The 20232-nt window shown below is 48.3% G+C and overlaps 4 protein-coding genes across 4 annotated transcripts; 3 read left to right on the top strand and 1 right to left on the bottom strand.

Annotated features, from left to right (window-relative positions):
• Positions 1-1203: 1203 nt before the first annotated feature.
• On the bottom strand, positions 1204-3229 carry LACBIDRAFT_291838 (uncharacterized protein; the record flags this gene model as incomplete). The annotated part of the gene is made up of 9 exons (XM_001874191.1): positions 1204-1288; positions 1353-1401; positions 1534-1633; positions 1835-2215; positions 2264-2636; positions 2689-2942; positions 2990-3019; positions 3056-3119; positions 3174-3229. The coding sequence occupies 9 exons, from the start codon at positions 3227-3229 to the stop codon at positions 1204-1206; spliced, it is 1392 nt and encodes a 463-aa protein (XP_001874226.1).
• Positions 3230-12186: 8957 nt separating this feature from the next.
• Positions 12187-13787, top strand: LACBIDRAFT_321154 (uncharacterized protein; the record flags this gene model as incomplete). Its single annotated transcript, XM_001873544.1, has 2 exons — positions 12187-13680; positions 13737-13787. 2 exons carry the CDS (start codon positions 12187-12189, stop codon positions 13785-13787), a joined length of 1545 nt encoding a protein of 514 aa, XP_001873579.1.
• A 499-nt stretch (positions 13788-14286) lies between these two features.
• On the top strand, positions 14287-14547 carry LACBIDRAFT_301624 (uncharacterized protein; the record flags this gene model as incomplete). Its single annotated transcript, XM_001873545.1, has 2 exons — positions 14287-14366; positions 14424-14547. 2 exons carry the CDS (start codon positions 14287-14289, stop codon positions 14545-14547), a joined length of 204 nt encoding a protein of 67 aa, XP_001873580.1.
• An 874-nt stretch (positions 14548-15421) lies between these two features.
• On the top strand, positions 15422-19183 carry LACBIDRAFT_321155 (uncharacterized protein; the record flags this gene model as incomplete). Its single annotated transcript, XM_001873546.1, has 12 exons — positions 15422-16136; positions 16426-16581; positions 16637-17004; positions 17073-17138; positions 17236-17296; positions 17343-17530; positions 17577-17665; positions 17719-17834; positions 17888-18567; positions 18615-18802; positions 18860-19063; positions 19117-19183. The coding sequence occupies 12 exons, from the start codon at positions 15422-15424 to the stop codon at positions 19181-19183; spliced, it is 2898 nt and encodes a 965-aa protein (XP_001873581.1).
• Between the last annotated feature and the right edge of the window lie 1049 nt (positions 19184-20232).

Below are 20232 nucleotides of genomic sequence, written 5' to 3' on the forward strand. Positions count from 1 at the left end.
ATCATTACATCAGAAGTATGGTCGCCTTGTAAGGCAATCACCCCCCCGGATTTTCCTGGCATCATCTCCTCAGGCTTGCTGTGAAATGACAAGGGCTGGCATGGGTTGGATTCAGCCTGATTATGTCGAGGCAAAAGTAGACAAGGTCAAGGGGTTTCTGGCCGACATCGACACAGAGGTACTGTACTAATACGACCATGTCTTCACGTCACGCATCACAAAGGGTTGTGAAGGAAGGGAAGTAGGCGTGATGTCACACATCACACCAAGTTTTGAAGAGTTTTTTTTTTTGAATTAAAAATAGTCATTTTTTTCCGGACCTGCGGTGCCTTGTTTTAGTAAACATCACATTTGGCATATTTAGAATCATGTTATACTTGAGGAATGCATGCTTACCTTCCAGCCAAAAAATTGACAGGTTGCTGGGCCAAACCGCCTGAGAAATATGTGGTGGACGAAGAGCAAAAACTCTTTGTCACGCATCACACAGGACAATGAAGCGACGAAGAGATGGTTAAAAGGTGTCACACCCCAAGGGGCCTGAACAGTGGGTCGTATTAGTACAGTACCAGGTGCGGCCGAAAACTATCAAACTTTCTTATTTGATGCTGCAGCAAAATGTGACAAGAATAACATTGTGCATACTTTTGTAACTTTGCAACCATTTCTCAAATTGGAGTAGAGTGCGTGAAGAGCCAACACACGGGCGCACGGCGTTTATGTTGATATTTCCGGTGACCAGGAGTGCTTACAACAGGAATCACTAAAGAGGTAAGCGCCTATGACCGTTGTAGTGATTTTGAGATGCTGAGATACCTCAACGCAGATGCCTGACCTGACTTGTGAACACTGGGCATGATTTATGTGATACAATTGCTGCTGAACAGCTTGTCCTTTGTGGGTTGTTCAGAGCTAGGCATATCATACAAGTTACGGGCAAGGATAAACACCTTTTCATGCCATGCCTTCAAATTTCCAATGATCTATTCTTGCAGTCTACCATGAAATCAAGTCTGATATTGAATCAATGGTGTACAGAAAGAAAATGAAGAGGTTGTCTTGGGAACATCAAAATGTCATCAGGTCATATTATACGTGAGATCTAGGTGCGGTGATAAGGTAGCTCAGGGAGTAAAAGAAGCAATCAAGTTCCTACACTTGTAAGGGTTAAGCCATGGGCCCCCCTGAAAGTCCTGATTAGTGTTACAAATGGAAAGTCATGAAAGCAGGCATAAACGGCAGGACAGTTACGTAGTTTAGGTAGCTCATACCCATGAAAAGTCCTGGTCTACATACTATCGTCATGTAATGTGAGCGTTAGATTATCTCCAAATAATCATTGACATACACACATGGAGTATTGCATGACGCTGAAGCCAGAACAGTGGGCATATGTCCCACCTCTTCACCAAATTTCTAGAGACAGTCTATTCAGTGATTTCCTCTCCTCCAAAGCTGATCCTATGGCTGAGCTTTCAAGGGAAACCGTGTTAGCTCGTTTTCCTTGGCTTATTTCAGAGTTCATGGACTCACAGATCACACATCTGGCTTCACTGCTGCCCAAAGAGACTGAACACATCATGGACAAAAACTGAGCCACCAGACGCGGAACTGAAGGAGATGGACACATGGCCTAAGACAGAAACAGAGGAACCTAATGAAGGATGACACGATGATGGATGGACCGGTGGACATGGACAAGAGAAGACATGGATCTAAGGTGGGATATATGCCTGGACTTGATAGCGACGAAGAACCCCTAAACAGTCATGGTAATTCTCTCTTCAAATTGTAGCTACAGCATGCCCAGAATGTTGTCCTCATCATAAACAACCCTGTCTGCCTTCCCATCCTTGACAACCTCATCACGCCAGTTCATAATGTCCATATACTGGTCACCATCAAATCCATCCACATCTTCAGGACCACCATTGAATCCATCCACATCCACAAGACCACCATTACCTGCTCCACCTCTGTTGCCAGCATTACCACCTTCCCCGGCATCTGTCCAACAATGTTTTCTACTATGCTCAGGACTACGCCACTGATGACCCCAGATTGCTGTTTCCATGGGAATACTCCATGTCTCGAGCTCCAAGGCGAGGGAACCCTGGAAATCCCTCTCGAGCTTTGAAAAAAAAACATATAAGTGTACCAGGTGACTAGGGTTGGACAGATCAAACAGTTGCTTGTGCGCGTAGATGTAAACAAGCTAAGAAAGTTTAAGTTTTTAGCAGCTAATACATAATTATGAACATACTGAGTTCTCACTTTTCCTGTACGAAGAGAGAATCTGCACGTGGCCACAAGAGGCAATAGCACCCATGATGATAGAATGCTGGAGTCCGAGAGCTTTCCGCTGCGCCTGTGCAGTGGCAAGCGCCATGATCACCTGGTTTTTATTGCAGCCGTTCTCATCCTTCTTGAACTCTCCAGCTAACCCAATGATTGAAAAACCATCTGTCGACCTGCCAGTGGACCAATAGAGGTGTTCTGAAAGGGATGGGTATTGAAAGGAAAGTCGACCCTCTCCTATTATGTCAAGGATGGTCTCTGAAGGAATTGTCACCAAGGTATCGGACACCGCATCCGGATTGCCGAGCGACGCCACAAGGCGGTAACTTTCTTCCGTTCTAATGACAAGGTTATAGGAGGTATATGCAAGCCCGACGGGAGAAAACGTACGCAAAATCACAATGACGATCACGCCTCGCACTAAAAGCCAGTTCGATAATGTCGTCGATGCCACGACGCTGAGCATGTTCTTTGGAGCGCTTGTTTGAAGTTTTGCAACTACGGTTGAAAGCGAAGGCGAGAGTGGGAAGAGCGGTTAGGATTCCAAACTCGTCTTGATCCACAGTGCGAAGTGTCGAGGCCCATTTTTTCACGCGGGACTGGAATTCAGGTTCGTCGTGTAAAAATGATGTCGGGAAAGGACCCTACTTGAAAGTTGTGAGTAATGGATATGCGGGCAGGGGATACTAACCTCAACCAGAATCTTGGGCACTTGTTCTAACTGGTACAGTTTATCAAAGTGGTCTACAACACCTACCGGGGGGGTCACTGTCAGGACAACTTTGGCTCGATCCGTCCAGTCAAGAAACAAAGAGGTTGCCCTTTGCAAAACAATGAAACCCATCGAAATCACTGAGAAATATGAGGCGACTCACCTGGATGGTGACGCACTACTGGCGCAGTCGGAGACCAAGGAAGAGTTGGGAGGCATCGTAGCGGTAGGGTTCAAAGGAGTGGCCTACTAGTAATCGATGGACACTTGTCACTTTCATTGAACGTTTACTTATTCTCCGGCTGACTCGAGGTCGCGGACCATTTCCGGATCTATTACGATGAGGTAATGAAACTCCCGATGAGGTAATGGAAACTCCGATAACTCCGACCATCCCGAAAGTTCCCTCCCCGTTCAGCACCTTGCGCCTTTCAACTTTGTCACTATCCTCTTGCGCGAAAATGGCCAAACCCCAAACAACGTCGTCTGTTCAGTGTACGACCTGTGGTCGTCTTGTCCACTATTTGTCAGTCAAGTCCAATGCGAACGGGAATCAAGGGCGGTCGCTTGCGAAAGTAAGTATATGCATAACACTGATGCACTCAACTATGGTGTGACGTCACTGATTCCGGCTTTTCGGCACTTGGATGCGGTGCACATGCTCAAGTGTGCACATTCGCAACACTTGAAACAAGTGAATGTCAACACACTAATTTCATGGCACCCAATCTGACTGCTAACATCTGAGTGTCTCCGACTCGCGCATTTTCCACGACTCAGGCAACTTCGATACAACCCTCCGAATCAAGCGGATGTCGAATGTGTGGTCGTATACGGAGCCGTTACCGTCTCTTGGAAACTGGTGTAGATGTACATGGATGCGGATAGGCCCGAGGAGGCGTGCGTGCCCTCTAGACCTGTAGGAGAACTCTAAGATGCGTGAGACGTAGTGGACGCCGCAACACAAGTTCCTCTAGAACTCCTGATGCGCCATCAGGAAAAATCCAACTTGCAAATTTGTAGTAATTTGTGTCAATGAGAAGTGAAAACTTATGATTATGTAGTGCGATTGGTGCCCATAAGCATGATGGGAATTCCGGTATTCAAGAGCCTGCTACTAACCCGGGCTAGGCTCCCCGTCGTCCACCATCTAAGTATGGGCTGTTGTTCAGCGCAACTCGTTTTCCTCGGCTTATTTCAGAGATCATGGACTCTCAGGTCACACGTCTGGTTTCACTGCTGCCCGAAGAGACTGAGCACGTCATCGCCCCCATCGCCCCATGGACTCGCGGGGCCGCCTAAGTCTGGCAACATCCGTTTTCTTTTGCAGGGTATGCTTCGACAACCAGATCTGTGGTGTGGCACTCTGCGGCTGGACCAAGCTATGATCGAGATAAACTTTACCATATGAATTTACGGTTTAATACCATCGGCTACTCTGCTGTATGTTCTCTCATCCGCTGTTTGGGGCTTGATCCCGCAACAACGACCACGGAACATCTTGACCCAATCTTGACCTGATTGATGCCCGCTTTTTCTGTGAGGCATGCCCCATCTCATCTGTGCGAGGCATTCGAGGTCGGAAAGCATTTAAGTGGACGGAATGTGTAGGTTTCTTTCGTGTCCATCAACTCAGCTATTGACAATCCTATAGATTGCACATGCGACGATAGAATCAGTATACTTTTGGCAGCTTCTTACACCAGAAGCGACACCATTCGTCAAAGAGCATGAGCCCCTCTTTCCCCCTGCCGAGGCAACCGCCTGGGGCTGCAACCACTGCCCGGAACACTTTGGAAAGAGTGTTTCCCTTCCATGTGCGAAGTTTCATGTCAAAGAAATGTTAGTTCTCCTTTGGTTCTTCGCCCCTTGCTCTAAATGATTATTTCGTCGCTGCAGTCACAACATGGAGTGGCCAGTCATTGGCAAAGATGTCATCGCGTACAAGCACCAGTTCCACCACCAGCCACGGAGTTATGCTTCTCGGAAGCCATTCCACTACGCACTGGAACCGCCAAGGAACCGCCTTGCCAGTTCATGTGCAAAATGTGTCCGAAGCGACCCGTTTACCAGTTGTGGTCGATGCAGGATTTGATACCACATCTGTGGAGGAAGTGAGCACCAGCATCCCTTAAACTTGACTTTGAGAGTCGCTGGTTGATGTATCACTTAGGCATCATGTACCCGGGCCTCGTCAACACGACCATTGGGAAAGAGTTGAGATTACCGTGGCGCGTTGAATGGATTGACACTCTCAACTACTTTCGCAATCAAGTAGGACCCAGCTCTTGACCCTTTTTCTGCTGCTTCGAACTTGATCTGTTCCATTCACGCTCGACTGTCAGTTGCGCAGGTAGAGGAATAATATTCATTATTTACAACACTGCCATCCTGTTAACAAGGAGGGGACATTTGGTTACTCAAACTCAAAACCACATTCCTTTGAGAGTCTCAAACCCTTCTCGTAGAGGAGCCACTGGCCATGCAGTTTTCACCCTTTTGTGCTTTGGAGTGTCATCGGGTTGACTTGTTGGAGGCCGCTCCTCAGCCGAAATGGCAGCATTAGCAGAAGGTTGGGGCTTGTAATCGATATTCTTCGAGTCCCCTGGAAGGGTCTCTGCAGCTGCAACGACAACATTGACATAGGAAACAACTTTTTTTCAACTTTCAGTTGACGTAAATCCCGAAGAGTTTCCAAAGTTGCTGCAGAAGATCGTTTCAAGCTTGTCCCCGGTTAGTGTATGAGCACATCTGATTTTCAAAGTGAGGAGCATGTGTCTCAACGTACAGGATTTGTTGTCTAAGGAACCGGGTTAATATCGTTGAGCCATGGATCGTCCCACAACTCCTTAGCGGAACTGTGCTCTTCCAGCTTCCACCGCACCATCTTCCTCACAAACTGCGAGAAACGCACCTTATCCTCACCCTCCAAGTTCTCCTCCGCTTCTTCGAAGCTATTCCGCGGTAGATCGGTAGCACCGATCCAGTTGCCTGGAAAATGCAGAAAACATCAGCCGCAGAACGTAAAATTTTGATTTGGTGAATACTCGCCTTCTTTGTCAAAGTACTGCCATGGCGTATCGGTTTCACTTTGATTAAGAAAATCGACTGGTGGAGGACCAAGAAGTGACACCATATGCGAGAGGTGATAGAGATTCGACCGCTTGTTCTCCGGTCCTCCTGTGGCCTTGAACATATTCTTGTCCTCGAATGTGTTCCAGATCTAGGAAATACACCGGAGTAGCTTTAATGTTGAGTGCCCTGCGAGGTGGGAAAGAACGGTCGAACCATTACACCAACAGACCAGATATCGACCTTCCGTCCCCATGGCACACCGAGTATGACCTCCGGAGCGCGGTATTGGTATGGCTGGATGTCGTCGGTGCACATCGCCCGCCCAAACCTGGCTTCACCAAAGCCGCAGAGCAGGGGCCGGCCGTAATCCTTCGTAACTATCCGCCTAGACGTATAAATGATCCGGTCTCCCGTAACTTTTCGGGCACTGGGGTTAATTAATTCCTCTTTTTCAAAAGCATTTAGTGCGGAGATGTCGTCAAGGTCAAGAAGAATGTTCTCCTCCTGAATATCTTCCGAGGTGTAAGCCTATTAAATGTGTGACAGGGGAACTAAATTCACCGGTGTGGATAACTTAAGCTTCCGAATGCAGAAAATCGACTGCAAGAAGCACATGCTGCAACAGAACTTTCAACAAGTTCTCGGGCAACCTGTCTCCCCTCAGCTTTCTCCGTAATTCTCTAATGGTCATCCTCATCGGCTTATGAACGAGGCACTGAAAGTTCCATGTTCACTTTGAAGTTCGAAGTGATCGAGGAAGGGGCGGATGAGAACGCGTCCGACATGCTTCGATTCAGGGAGTGCATTGATGTGATTGAGAACTTCGACTTCTCGCTTAGCTGCCAGCGTCACAGCATTTTCGGTGCAGATTTTGAGTAGCACATAGCGATGCTCACTTGCATGTTTTCTATCATCAACTACAACGAAGAAGCGATCTCCTTATGACTCACACAAGGTCTTTGCAGAGCCACACCGTGGAATACGCGCCATATCCTAGCTTTCCGATGACCTGGTACCTTGACTGGAAGACTTCTCCTATCCGCACGGGGTAGAAATACTTCGGGTCGTACCACGCAAATGTTTCTTCTTCGATAGGTTCAGATGAATCAAGCGTTTGGAAGCCGACGGTGGAAAGTTGACGTCGACGCGGAGGCGAGGGCGGTCTGTGGCCGCGCAAATCGCGGGCAAGGTTGGAAAGCGAGTCCAAGTGAAACGAGGTTCGAGTCGTTGGGGTGGTCACCAAACGCGGCTTTTGGCTGGTTGAGGGACCCGATAACTTCACGCGGCGTGCAACAAGTGGCAAGCTGAACCTGCCGGTCGTCAGACTCATTGTACTCGTGTGCGCGAAGTGGCAAGGGCAATTGCTAAGCGTGGCGAAAAGCGCCGGTTGTCGGTGGGGTGAAGTAGGTATTGATGGTGATATGGTACCTAGGTCGAATGTGTACGTCAACTGGGTGCTATGAAAGTGACGAAGGCGTAAACAATCATGAAGAGCTCACGAAGGCCGCCCTACAATCGAAGAGTAAATTTTGAAAATGACTTCCAGTCATTGTGATGTGTTTCGAGAACGACCCACAGAACAAGGTTGAAACCAAGTTAGGACTTGGTTAGGAGATGCTGTTGGCGTATCTAGACGAGTTTTCCAGCTCTCTAGACTTGTACATGGGGGCGAATCTTTGGAAAAGTAACGCAGTTACCGTGTTCCCCCGTGCACTGGCAGCGATCACGTAGACGAAGATATCATTGTATGGTGTCCAATTTTACCTCGCCTTCATCCTGGACCGTAGGTCAGTTGAATATGGGTGTCAGGTTGAGACGACGATGGAGAACAGCAGAAAGCCCAGGATATGTATTATCGCAGTAATGGGTACATAGTATAGGACTCAGAAAAGGTGTTTGTTGAGGGCGTTCCTTTCAAAGTCACCATCGCAACGTCAGTGGACCGTTTCACTGACAGGTGCAGCCCCATGTCCCATTCGAGTTCGACGGGGTTGAGCTCCGAAAGGCTGGTGTGCTTAGAGGGTCCCTCGTACTAGGCATGTCCATACTCGGATTGGATTTGAAGAAGGACGTGGGTTTGAACGAGACGGTCAGCTGTTCCACAGGCATACTACAGATTACCAACGTTAGTATTAGAAAAGATTGGAAGACACGTCACACAGAAAGCGACGGGAAGTACGTACACAGGCCAATCCTCAGGTCTGGGTATGTGGGTGGTGCCTTCAAAAGCGAGCAACTCAATACCACGACAAATTGGAGGAGGGAAGAGAAATACTGACCAACTGTCAAGTAAACTAAAATATCCTCATCAACAACAGGCAACTCCCCCTTCACCCATTCTCCAATGGAATCTTTTGCCTGCTCCCTCGATTGCGGAACATACTTGCCAGAAGGCCACATCCGCTCGCTGCCCCACTTCCCATCTTCCCCTTCAACGTCTCTGCACACCCAGACCGTGTTCTTCAAAAAAGCAGCCCTCACAGCAGCCCAGGAATCTTCCCTAACCATCATAGGCGTCGCCCCGCCTTTCACACCGAGGGTATACCCAACATCTCTGCCCGAACTGTAGTGATTCTTGGCCAAGTTGACGATTCTCCACCTACGTTCTTTAGTATAATCATATGCCCTCCCCGCTTCCTTCCCAATGACTTTGTCCACGGAGACGAAGGCGTTTCCGGCAAAGTTTGCAGCTGATGTTGTAGGTGCATCAGGCAAGGGCATGATATCCGATTCGATGAGGGTATTGTTGAGCCCATCGATCATTGGGTCAACACGAATGCTAAACATATGTTGATGGTAGTGTGCATTGATATTGGGAGCCACCAACGTGCCGTGTGGGCTGGGCTCGCCGTTGCCTGCGACGTAGGTCTGCAACATTCCCGTAAGTCGGATCTCGAACTCGATACTGCCGTCTTGGTAAAAATGATAGTTCCAGATGTAATCTGTCATGATCAAGTGCATGAGTGAATGAATGTCATTGAGGAAGGGAGATTGATAACATGCCATAATTCGCCAATGTGCACGCCATGCTGATCACTAACCTGCGTCTCCGTACAGTATGCGATCTGCCTCCAGGGCGAAAATCCGTGTGTTTCCAAAGAACGCCAGCATCTTCCTCATGAATGCAGATTGCTTTCTTGATCAAGAAGGCACTCCCGTCATGGGTGACGTATGAACCTGGCTATCACTGACATTGGTTTCCGGAGTTCATTCACACACGATCCAACATACCAGATAATGTATCTGCCCTAGGCAATCACAACCAAGCGAAAGCTCGTTTGCCATCGTTCCCATGCCATATTCCCCTCTATGCAAAACTTATTAGAAACTACTGATGGTTTTACAGAAAAAGGAACTCACGAATCGAAGGCAAACTTTCTTGGATGTGGATGTTCCGGTGCGCCATAAGGTACAACCATCTCCGCTAAAGAGAGTCGGTACATGATGGGCCTCACTACCCCATGGTCATCGTATGTTATCGTCGACAAGGCAATACCTTCTCGAGGGCTGAAAGCTGATAATCTCTCGATTAGTCTCCAACTAAGCTGATATGGAAGAACAGGCTGACCGACATGGATCTTCCAGTTCTGCCACGCTAGCACATTACCGTCAATCTTGAAACTCACACCTTCGGGCTGGACAACATGCAGCGGTTTCACATCAGTTCTCGGAGTATATCCACCCTCTTCAGTATCTGCCATCAAGTCAGGCAGGAAGTCCCATGCTCGTCGGGGAGGTGGAATACGCTCGCGTCCAGATGCCGCTAATGCATCGGCATCCCTTGGTGGTGGAGCAGTACTGTCTGTGCTAAGCTTTATGGCACCTTCTGGTGTGCGAACACAGCGTGGGGGGAAGTCTAAACGCGGAAACCTATGAGAACGCGACACAGGACCAGCATTTGTCACGACCCACCGATATGAAGGCATCCTCCTTTGTCGACGTCGACAATGGGAATGAAGTCCTAGAAAGTGACTGCTTTGAATTCCGTGATGGGATGATAGGATCAATACTATACCATAGGGTGGGCATAAAGGTTATCATGCGGCGAAAAGCGAGCAAACACCAGTGCCTGTTGCACCCTCCTACTTTGAGGGAACCGTTCGTCATACCCTAGTGACCACATGTCACAAAACATTTGCTCAGGAAGGACGCCTTGGTGCAAAGTCAAGCAATGTAAGAGTTAGATGAAGATGCAGACTTACCGACTTCTTTCGCGAGAGCTTGAACTTTCGGGTCATTCTTCACCAAAACTTCACATGCGGCAAGCTCCTCCACGGTCATTTGTGAATGAGCTTCTTCCGGAAGAAGAGTAAGAATGTCGACATTCCATGCTTGATCGGTCGAAGACAAGATTGCGTTATAGCAGCAGCTGTATGAAGAATGAACAGAGGGTTAAGGCATTTGAACGCTCAATCCATGGCGTACCCGTTCACAACATCTATGAACTTTCAAGCGACGAAAGATAAGCCTTCTGTAACATGACAAACAGAAGAACATACGTCCACCTCGGCCTTTCTGACAATCGGAACAGGCTCCTCGGGTTTGCCACCAGGTGTCAGGGGAATTCCAAGGTGCGCCAATACTGCTCGCTTCGGCGCAGGCAACAAAGAGCAAGTAATGAATTTGATGGCCTTGATCTCTGTCTTCGCAGCAATGTAATGCCGAACGGAGAGCGTTATAGCGGGGATCTACATACAATTGAGTATTCGACGCCTTAAACTTCAAGTAACGTATGCGAGATGATACCTCATTGGGAGTTAGTGGGTCCAAAGGGTGATTGAAACCTTTTGGAAGATGTTTGCCGCGTAAAGTTCGGATGGCGGTCGGCGTGCCCATAGCTACAGCACCATATAGAGCCATGTCCTTTACTAGTGATCGCAATGGTAAGCTAGGGAAAAAGAATATCGAGTCAAAAGGGCACCGTACCTTTATACCTCGATCATCTTGCTTGTCAAGGTCTCTTCCATGCCTGCCATCACTTCTCCATCATCCTCTCGAGAAATCTTGTTCCGTTTTATCTGGAAAGAAACCTATAGAGAGACGGAATATTAACTTTCACTTCATTCGGCTTGAAAAGAAAGATAAGCGTACCTCTTTCAGTAGATTTTGGCCCAAGAAATCAATCTCATCAGTGACTTGGCACAACATGTCTGGCAGGCGACAGTCGTCCTTGTCGAAAACAGCTGACATGCCCAATGGAAGTAAGAAAAAAGATAGCCGCCAAGAATCATGAGGCTAGAAAGCGGGGTGATTCCCCCATTCGGTATTAGGGTTAAGCTGATCTTAACGCAAACGGCATCGCGAAAATGGACCCAATGCCCGAGAAAGCTGCGACTGAGGTGCCTCTGGAACCCTTCAAACTCTAGCCATTCCGCCTGTCTGCACACCTCTTTTGCACCGCAATCTCGCTGTGCGCAAACAGGATACCAGTAAATTTCTGCCCAGGCCGGACGGATGGGATGACAAAAGAGTTATATCGGTCGCATCGATGGTGGAATATATCGGTTGGGAACGGAGAGTGTCACGGCGGGCATGAGTGATGATGCGTAGTAGCCTTACACAGACAGATAGGATGAGAGTCGGGTGATGGACGGGGGAGAAGGGGCATTCGAGGAGGAAGCGCTGGGGGTGTTTTCGGGATTTGAGGGGGAGTATGGTGTTCGTCCAGTTCCAGGAACTACGGTGATTCAAACTGTGTGCTCTGCGCATCCTACGCATTGCGACGGGGTGAACCTGATTGTTGTTCGGGAATACTATTACTATCGGGTGAATGAGCACCTCTATCGTGGCAAGAATCGAAATAAGGAGAAATTGACTGACATTGAATGACACCAACAACTTCAACTATGGACCTGCTATGGAGTCCTGCGCCAGTCGCGTTGTTTGGTCCGCAAGGTGTCGTCAATAATCTCACACACACACCCCTGAACGTTTGAACTGTAACTTTCACGAACTCCTCCTTGTCTGCCGCGTAGGAATCGAAGAACGATGAAAGAGAGCATGGATAGAGGTATGTAATAAAAATCACACGAGATCCCAATCCCTCAGCCTATAACGGCACACAGATACTCACAACCCGTTCCAGTACAGAACACGGGAAGATGGCGCACACGGTCACCCAAACATCCCCCGCAAAAATCAGGAGCGCATTCATAGGAAACAAAAAACAGGCACTGGATGCGGAACGTGCGACCACCCCATCCCCGCAACCTTATAACGACGAAAGCCTCATCACAGGTGAACCGGTGGGCTCGGGCCACTACGTCTCGTGTGACGAAGACATCCAATCCTCTGGAGAAGAAGACGAAGGAGACGATCAGGACTCTATGAACACCGACACCGCCAACCTAGCCAACCGCCTACAAAACAAAGAACGACTCAGCAATCTATACAGCTCCCTTGTAGACGCTGAAGCCTTCGTCCAGGCCCTCGCAACTGACGGGGATATCGAAGAGGCCAGGGGGAACCAGCACATAACCGGTTGTATGGCCAGGCTGTCCAGCGCCCTCCTGGGTCAGCCATACGGAATCATCATGGACCAACAGACGGCTCTCCTACAGGCAGTTCGCGATATTAACACGACAATAGCGTCACTCCTGGAAAAAGTCGAGGACAACGGGGAAAAGATCGACAGAATACGAGAAGAAACTCAGCACAACTTTACGACAATGACGGAACAACTCAGGACTATCGACCTGGCGACCACGGATACCTTGTCACGCGTCATGACACTAGAAGGTAACGTCGATGGCCCCAATCTCCAAAACACACAAAAGACAACCAGCACAAGCGCCAATGCCAGCTACGCGACGGGACCGCTAATCAAGCCAGAAGGAAAGGCGGACGTAACCTCGGAGACAACTAAACGAAGCACTAACCCACAAACAGCCCACCACCCATGCCGCTTGGTCATCCGGTTCATGCCAGACGGGATAAAAGAAGAAGACCGCTTAGATCCATTAATCGTCGTGAACACAATAAACGAGGCCCTTCAAGGCTCCCAGTGGCTCAAAGCCAAAGACATCAGAGTCGTAGCGGCGACTCACAACAAGCAGGGCAACCTCATCGTTTCAACACGTTCGGACCAATTGGCGTCGGACCTCCTTCAATACGCAGGCACTTTCCTACCGCTCATCAGCCAGGGATACAAAACGGACGCACGGGAGGACAAAAAGTGGTACAAGATACAGATCGACGGCGTTAGCACTCACACTGTGATGAACCCCGGATACTGTCGGACCCTCAACAGTGCGAAAAGAGTCCACGACGAACTCATGGCATTTAACACGAAGTATGCACAAGCTGCCGCACACATCGTTGCTCCTCCTCAATGGCTGCGTACTCAAGAGGAACGGGAAGGCACCCTGCGCTCGTCCCTCGTTTTCGCTGTCGATGACGAAGGAACGGCTAAAGAACTATTACAAGGAAACACCCTCGCAGCGTTCAATCGGTGGTGCCCTCTGCGAGTCTACCAAGACAGACGCAAAAAGCGGTTCATCGAGACCAATTTGGATCCGACGTACGTTGATGCGTCTGGGAGTGAACACGATAACATCACTCTTGTGAATGAGCAGCCTTCCAAGAAGTCAGACTTGGTAAGGACGACCCATTTTTTACGGTATCAGGGTTAGAGTTGATCTTGAACTGATAGGCAAATGAACGCAAACTGCATCGCGAAAATGCGAACCCGATGCGCTGCTGAAGTGCCTTCCTGAACCCTTCAAAATCCAGCCATTGCGACGATCTGAACCGCAATCCCGCTGTACGGAACAGGATACCAGTAAATGTCTGCCCAGATCAGACTCGATGGGATGACTGGTCCAAAAAGGGACTTGATCGGTCGCATCGTAAGATGTTGGTTGAAAACGGAGAGAGGCACATGCATGAACGATGATGCGTACGTAGCTTTGCACGGACAGTCAGTGGTGGAATTTGAAAGGCAGAAATGAAGTCGCTTTGGTCCGAGTCCGCAAGGTGCCGCCACATTGCTCTGTTTTTACTTTCAATGAACGAAGATTTTGACCTCGAATCTCTTATCCACGTTGAACAAACGTCTGCTTCGGGCCTTCGCATGCAAAACCGAATTCTGAGCTATTGACCATCTTTAGTTTCTATGATTCCGGCTTCCAAGATGGCTTTGAGCATGCCCGATCCACGGTTTGATTGAAGGCAGGGCCTTGGGCAGAGAAAAAGGATTCGAAATGTGGGAAGAGCTCGGGTATTACGAAGGGTTTGCATTGACTTGGAGAGCTATACACGAAAAACAATCACGACAAGACCAGTTCGTCTGTTTCTTCATCTTTTTTTTTTGCTTCCTTAGCCTGACATGAATTTTTAGCCGTTCAATATTACACATTCGTAACCTCCTCGAGCTCATCTCCCAATTTCCGACCATCAACCCATCTGCTGCTGATGCAGCGTCCGATGGACATCTCGAAACTCATTCGCCAGATTCGATCTAAATACAAGATTTAATGTTCAAATCAAATCTTGGTGTTCGGCCGAGATTGATAGCGTCAGGACAGACGCCATCTCAGGATTATGACGAGGGGGACATGGATCCTGACGATACTCCAGAGCGGAAGAGTCTGTCGCCTGTGTAGAAGATAGAGAAAGAGATCCCTCAAAGCCGGTGACAGGACAGGATCTCACCTTTTGATGCTCGACGTGCATCTTTGCCTCGGCATTGTTTTTCTTCAATCGCAAAGCAACCCGTCAGTTGAGCGACCACATGCTCACTCCCTGCTATCTCTGACGTTGACTTTTCAGTGAGCAATGCCATCTTTCCCGTGCATATTCACAGGAGATACCACAACTTCACGGCCCATGATTCCATACGATACGACATACCTATGTATGTATGTATGTACGCGGGTGACCGGACCGTCAATGAATCCAACGTTTTAACGCAACCATACGAAACCTGGAAGGGCAGCTTGCTGGCATGTCTCCCAAACCGAACATTTCGCGGCTATCTCAAGATTTGGTGGTTGACTATAATGGTCGATTACCTTACATTTAGGACCCTCAAGAAGTTTTCGATGACTTGCAGTGGTCGATGACTTCTGCTCAGGTGTTTCCTGAAGCGCTCAATCATCAGCGTTACATATCTTTCAACTTCTCTGAACAACATTTTTCTCGGGAGGTCGATAAAGACGCTACCCACCGCACTTAATACTTTTACATGTTTTCTTGTTTCTTTTCTTTTTCTTTATACATAATGCATTCTATATTTTTGGATCTTCCAACATCCAACATCTATACTCCATCCAATTTATCTAGTACATTTCCTTCATGGTTTGATCCTCGTAATTTCTTACATGTTGGACAGCCCGAATGGCCAATATCGTTCGATCCGCAAAGTCAGGATCTGACTGGACGATAAACGAGCTCAAGGCCTACAATATCGTCGTCACCCTCTGGGATGTTGCTACTTTCTTCGGAAATCCCATCCTTCCCCAGCCACCCGTTCACCAAGTGATTCTCGACAACGAAAGGTATCCTGTTGGTGGGATAGAAGACACACATGATCGAATGTTCTTCTACTATCTGGACGAGGCGATGGCTATTCCCCCTGGGGAAGAATCTGCTGTTGGTGATTTTTCCGCAAATCTCCTCACCATGCTCCAGTATAACGTTCCTCATAACCGTTATATTCGACAGCGAAAAGACATTCCCTTCTTCATTTGCGGGACGGACTTACACGCTAAAACCGATGTCTGCGTGATGGACCGGAACCTCGGGATCCTGCTCCTCGTGCAGGAGGACAAAAGGCACCTGGAGTCTAAGGATCCCGAACCTCAGCTTATTGCAGAAGCGATCGCCGCCTTTCAATCTAACAATTCGCGTCTGAGGAGGCTTGGACAACAGCCTCTTGCGCAGAAGACCATTCCCGGTATCACTATGGTTGGTTCCACCCCCACATTCTACAAGATCACCGTTACGCAAGATCTGATCGACGCCATACAAGTCGGCGAATATCCTGGGACTCCGACCACTGTGGATAAGCTGCTGCCGCCTGTTGCGGACATCGCTGAGCTATCACAGTTTGGTATGAGGCCCCTCGATAATAGGGCTGTCATCATTAGCTGTTTTGAAGCTTTCAAACAGTTTCTTTAGGATTCTCGGTATACGTTCGAGGATAGGAACTACCTTTTTTGTTGTATGAGTACTGAGAGTGTTGCACGTGTTCTCAGGTCCCAACATTTGATGTCAATGATGAGAGTCCGAATTCACTGCCAATCGCCTCCGCGATGAGGACACTCAAGCTGTAACAGACGAGTTACTCTTTTCCATAACCTCTCCTATGTTTGATTGAAAAACCTCAATGGTCGAACAAGAACTTGCTACCGAGAATCTGGTCGAATTTCGCGGCGATTTGCTGGCCGAGCCCTCAGGCTACAAAGATCTTCCATTCGAAGGAGTGGGAGTCAACGAGTTGCTAGAAGGCCGGTCAGATGTGCCCAAGAGGGCCCCGTACAAGCCACACTTCCGTGGTTCGTCAATCTCATCTGTCTCTATGAACTTGCATTGTTAATCACGCATTTGAAGCAAATTACATGACCGGTTGGATCATGAAGGAGTTGAGAATGAAGAAGCACAAACCACACTTAGAATGCAAACAGTTGGATATGAAAAGCTTTCTTCTGTTGCCGACTGATGTTCTGCACGGGGTAAGGCTGTTCAATCCGTGTTCGGGTCGTTCCTTACCTTTCGTCCAGATATTCGAGTGGCTACACCCTGTGGACCTGTATCACCTATCGCAATCTACGAGAACACTCAGAGGCGTAGTTCTGAATCAAACATACAGAGGGGCGTGGAAAAGTGCTTTCCGTCTGTACGACGATTTGCCAACTTGCCCCGAAGATGTATCAGAGCCACAATGGTCATCTTTATTATTCGGTCCAGACACTTGTGATGTGAGTAGCCTCCTGCGTCTTAAATTCTGAGTGGGATCCAGCTCATATTAACACTACTGCGTCGACAGATATGTGGGAATCATGGGGCTCTCGCTGACTTTGCCTTTCGGAAACGGCTATGTTCTGCATGTACAGTTAGTAGTGCGGGGTCTGTGGTTATTCGTGCTTAACTTCTCTTTTGATTAGAGCATTCACCTGGTACATCGGCGCGACATGTTCCACATCATACAGGACGATCCCGACGACTGGCTCATCATTGTCTGGTCAATGATCCCAAAATCATCCCGTCGAAGTAAGTGAGCCAGTGCTCATGACATGAGAAGGCTCACACTAAATAGTTAGCACAACCTATTTTACTGAGCACATGACTGACCACTACGCTCGATATTTGAAAAAGGATGTTGACGCAACAATCGACAAGGTCAAACATTTCCTTGCCGACATCGACGCAGATGTACCAGACGCGATGGAAAACTATCAAACTTTCGTATTGGACACTGCAGAAAAACGTGAAAGGATTGACCTTGTACGCACTTTTGTAAACTTCCCAACTATTTCTTAAACTGGAGCAGAGCGCGCAAAAAGCCAATGAATGGGCGCAAGGCGTTTATGAAAATATTTGCAGTGAACACGAGCGCTTACAACAGGAATTACTAAAGAGGTAAGCCTATGCTCGTTGTGTTAATTCTGATATTGTCAGATACCCAAACACAGATGCCTAACCCGACTTGTGAACGTTGGGCATGATTCACGTGATACAATTGCTGCTGAGCGGCTCATCTTTTGTGCGTTGTTCAGAGCCAGGGATATCATCCGAGTCACGCGCAAGGGTAAGCACTTTATAATGTCATGCATTCACGTTTCTAATGATCTATCCTTCCAGTCTACCGGAAAATCAAGCCCGATATGGAATTGATGGTGTCCACAAAGAAAATGAAGAGGCTGTCTTGGGAACGTCAAAATCTCGTCAAGTCATATTATACGGAGTATCGCAAGACGCTGAAACCAGAACAGTGGGCATACGTCCCACCTCTTCACCAAAATTTTAAAGACAGTCCATTCCGTGATTTCCTCTCTTTCGAATCTGATCCTATGGAGCTTTCAAGGGAAAACGCGTTAACTCGTTTTCCTCGGCTTATTTCAGAGATCATGGACTCACAAGTCACACGTCTTGTTTCACTGCTGCCCGAAGAGACTGAACTCGTCATCGCCCCCATGGACTCGCGGGCCCGCCTAAGTCTGGCAACATCCGTTTTCTTTTGCAGGGTATGCTTCGACAACCAGATCTGTGGTGTGGCACTCTGCGGCTGGACCAACATTTGTCCACACATGAGCAATACTCTTCCAAGTTATGATTTCTCGAAACTTCACCATATGAATCTACGGTTTGACTCGGTTGGCCACTTTGCTGTATGCTCTCTTATACGCTGTTTGGGGCTTGATCCCGCGACAACGACACCAGAACATCTTGACCTGATTGATGCCCGCTTTTTCTGTGAAGCATGCCCCGTGACGTCTGTACGAGGCGTCCGAGGTCGGAAAGCGTTTAAGTGGACGGAATGTGTAGGTTTCTTTTGAGTCCATCATCTCAACTACTGACTACTCTATAGATTGCACATGCAACGATAGAATCAGTCTACTTTTGGCGGCTTCTAACACCAGAAGCGACACAGTTTGTCAAAGAACATGAGCCTCTCTTTCCCCCTGCCGAGGCGACTGCCTGGGGCTGCAACCACTGCCCGGAACACTTTGAAGAGAGTGTTTCCCTTTCACGTGCGAAGTTTCATGTCAAAGAAACGTTAGTTCTCCTCTGATCTTTCGCCCTTCGAGCTCAACCAACATTTCGTCGCTATAGTCACAACATTCAGTGGCCAGTCATTGGCAAAGATGTCATTGCGTACAAGCATCAGTTCCACCACCAGCCGCGGGGATATACTTCTCGGAAGCCATTCCACTACGCACTGGAACCGCCTTGCCAATTCATGTGCAAAATGTGTCCGAAGCGACCCGTTTCTAAGTTGTGGTCGATGCAGGATTTGATGCCACATCTGTGGAGGAAGTGAGCACCTGCATCCCGTAAATTTGAGAGTCGCTGATTGATGTATCCCTTAGGCATCATATAGCCGGGCCCCGTCAACACGACCATTGGGAAAAAGTTGAGATCACCGTGGCACGTTGATTGGATTGGCGACACTCTCAATTACATTTGCAATCAAGTAGTATGATTTCGGTTTCCGATCCAGCTCTTGATCTCTTTTCTCAACTAGATTAGACGCTCCGGGCAGCAGCTTGCTGCTTCGAACTTCATCCCTTCTGTTTACGCTCGACTGTCCAGTTGTGCAGCTAGAGGAATAATACTCGTTATTTACAACAGTGCGATCCTTTGAACAAGGAGGGAAAATGCGGTCGCCTAGACTGAAAACCACATCCTCTTGAGAGTCTTAAACCTTTCCCGTGGAGGAGCCACTGGCCTAGCTCCGGACCTCAGTTTTTGGCACTTTTTTTGGGCTCTAGGTTGTCATCGGGTTGGCTTGTTAGAGGAATGGAAGCATTAGCAGGACTGGTGAGGAGAGCGAGCTAAATTCCGTGCGAATCGGGCATAAGTAGCGTTGTGTTTGGTTCGCAATGTGTCGCCAATCTCGGACATTCCGCTGCTGGCAGCAGCCCTCTCAACTTTCCTGCCAGTGGCAGACTCCAGTGGCCAAGTTTGAACCTTTCCTGAAGGATTCCCCGTCACAGGCTTCATGCTCAAGATCAAGGCCCACCCCTCAATACATGTGCCTAGTCCGAGTCAATGTATTCGTTGTGTATTCGACACCGACGAGACATTGCGCCCTCCAGTTTACACATCCGGAATGGAAAACAAACGTTAGGGTCGAAGGTTAGACGCTCTGGACTCTTTTTGAAGTTCCAATGAAGTTCGGTTCACCTTTCGGTTCCAGAGTGCCATCGCAATATCGGGAATTTGGTTCCAACAAAATGTATTCAATTACATGCGACTTGAGCGCTTGAGCTAAGGCCCATCTACTCCAGTGCGAAACGAGTTTCGCTATAAAAAGTGTCGGCCTCCCTCGCAATTTGGGTTAAGATATTGAACATTCCTCCCCGGCCTCCGTTACTTCTGCCAAGGACGTCAATCTGCCCATGCTGCAGCCTGCAAGCGAAATCAGGACAAGATAACCAAACTGGAAGCGAATTTTGTTCTATCTTCCACCTGGAGTGCGAGGG

The sequence above is a fragment of the Laccaria bicolor genome, genomic scaffold, assembly GCF_000143565.1.
Source record: "Laccaria bicolor S238N-H82 LACBIscaffold_1 genomic scaffold, whole genome shotgun sequence".
Lineage (NCBI taxonomy): Eukaryota > Fungi > Basidiomycota > Agaricomycetes > Agaricales > Hydnangiaceae > Laccaria > Laccaria bicolor.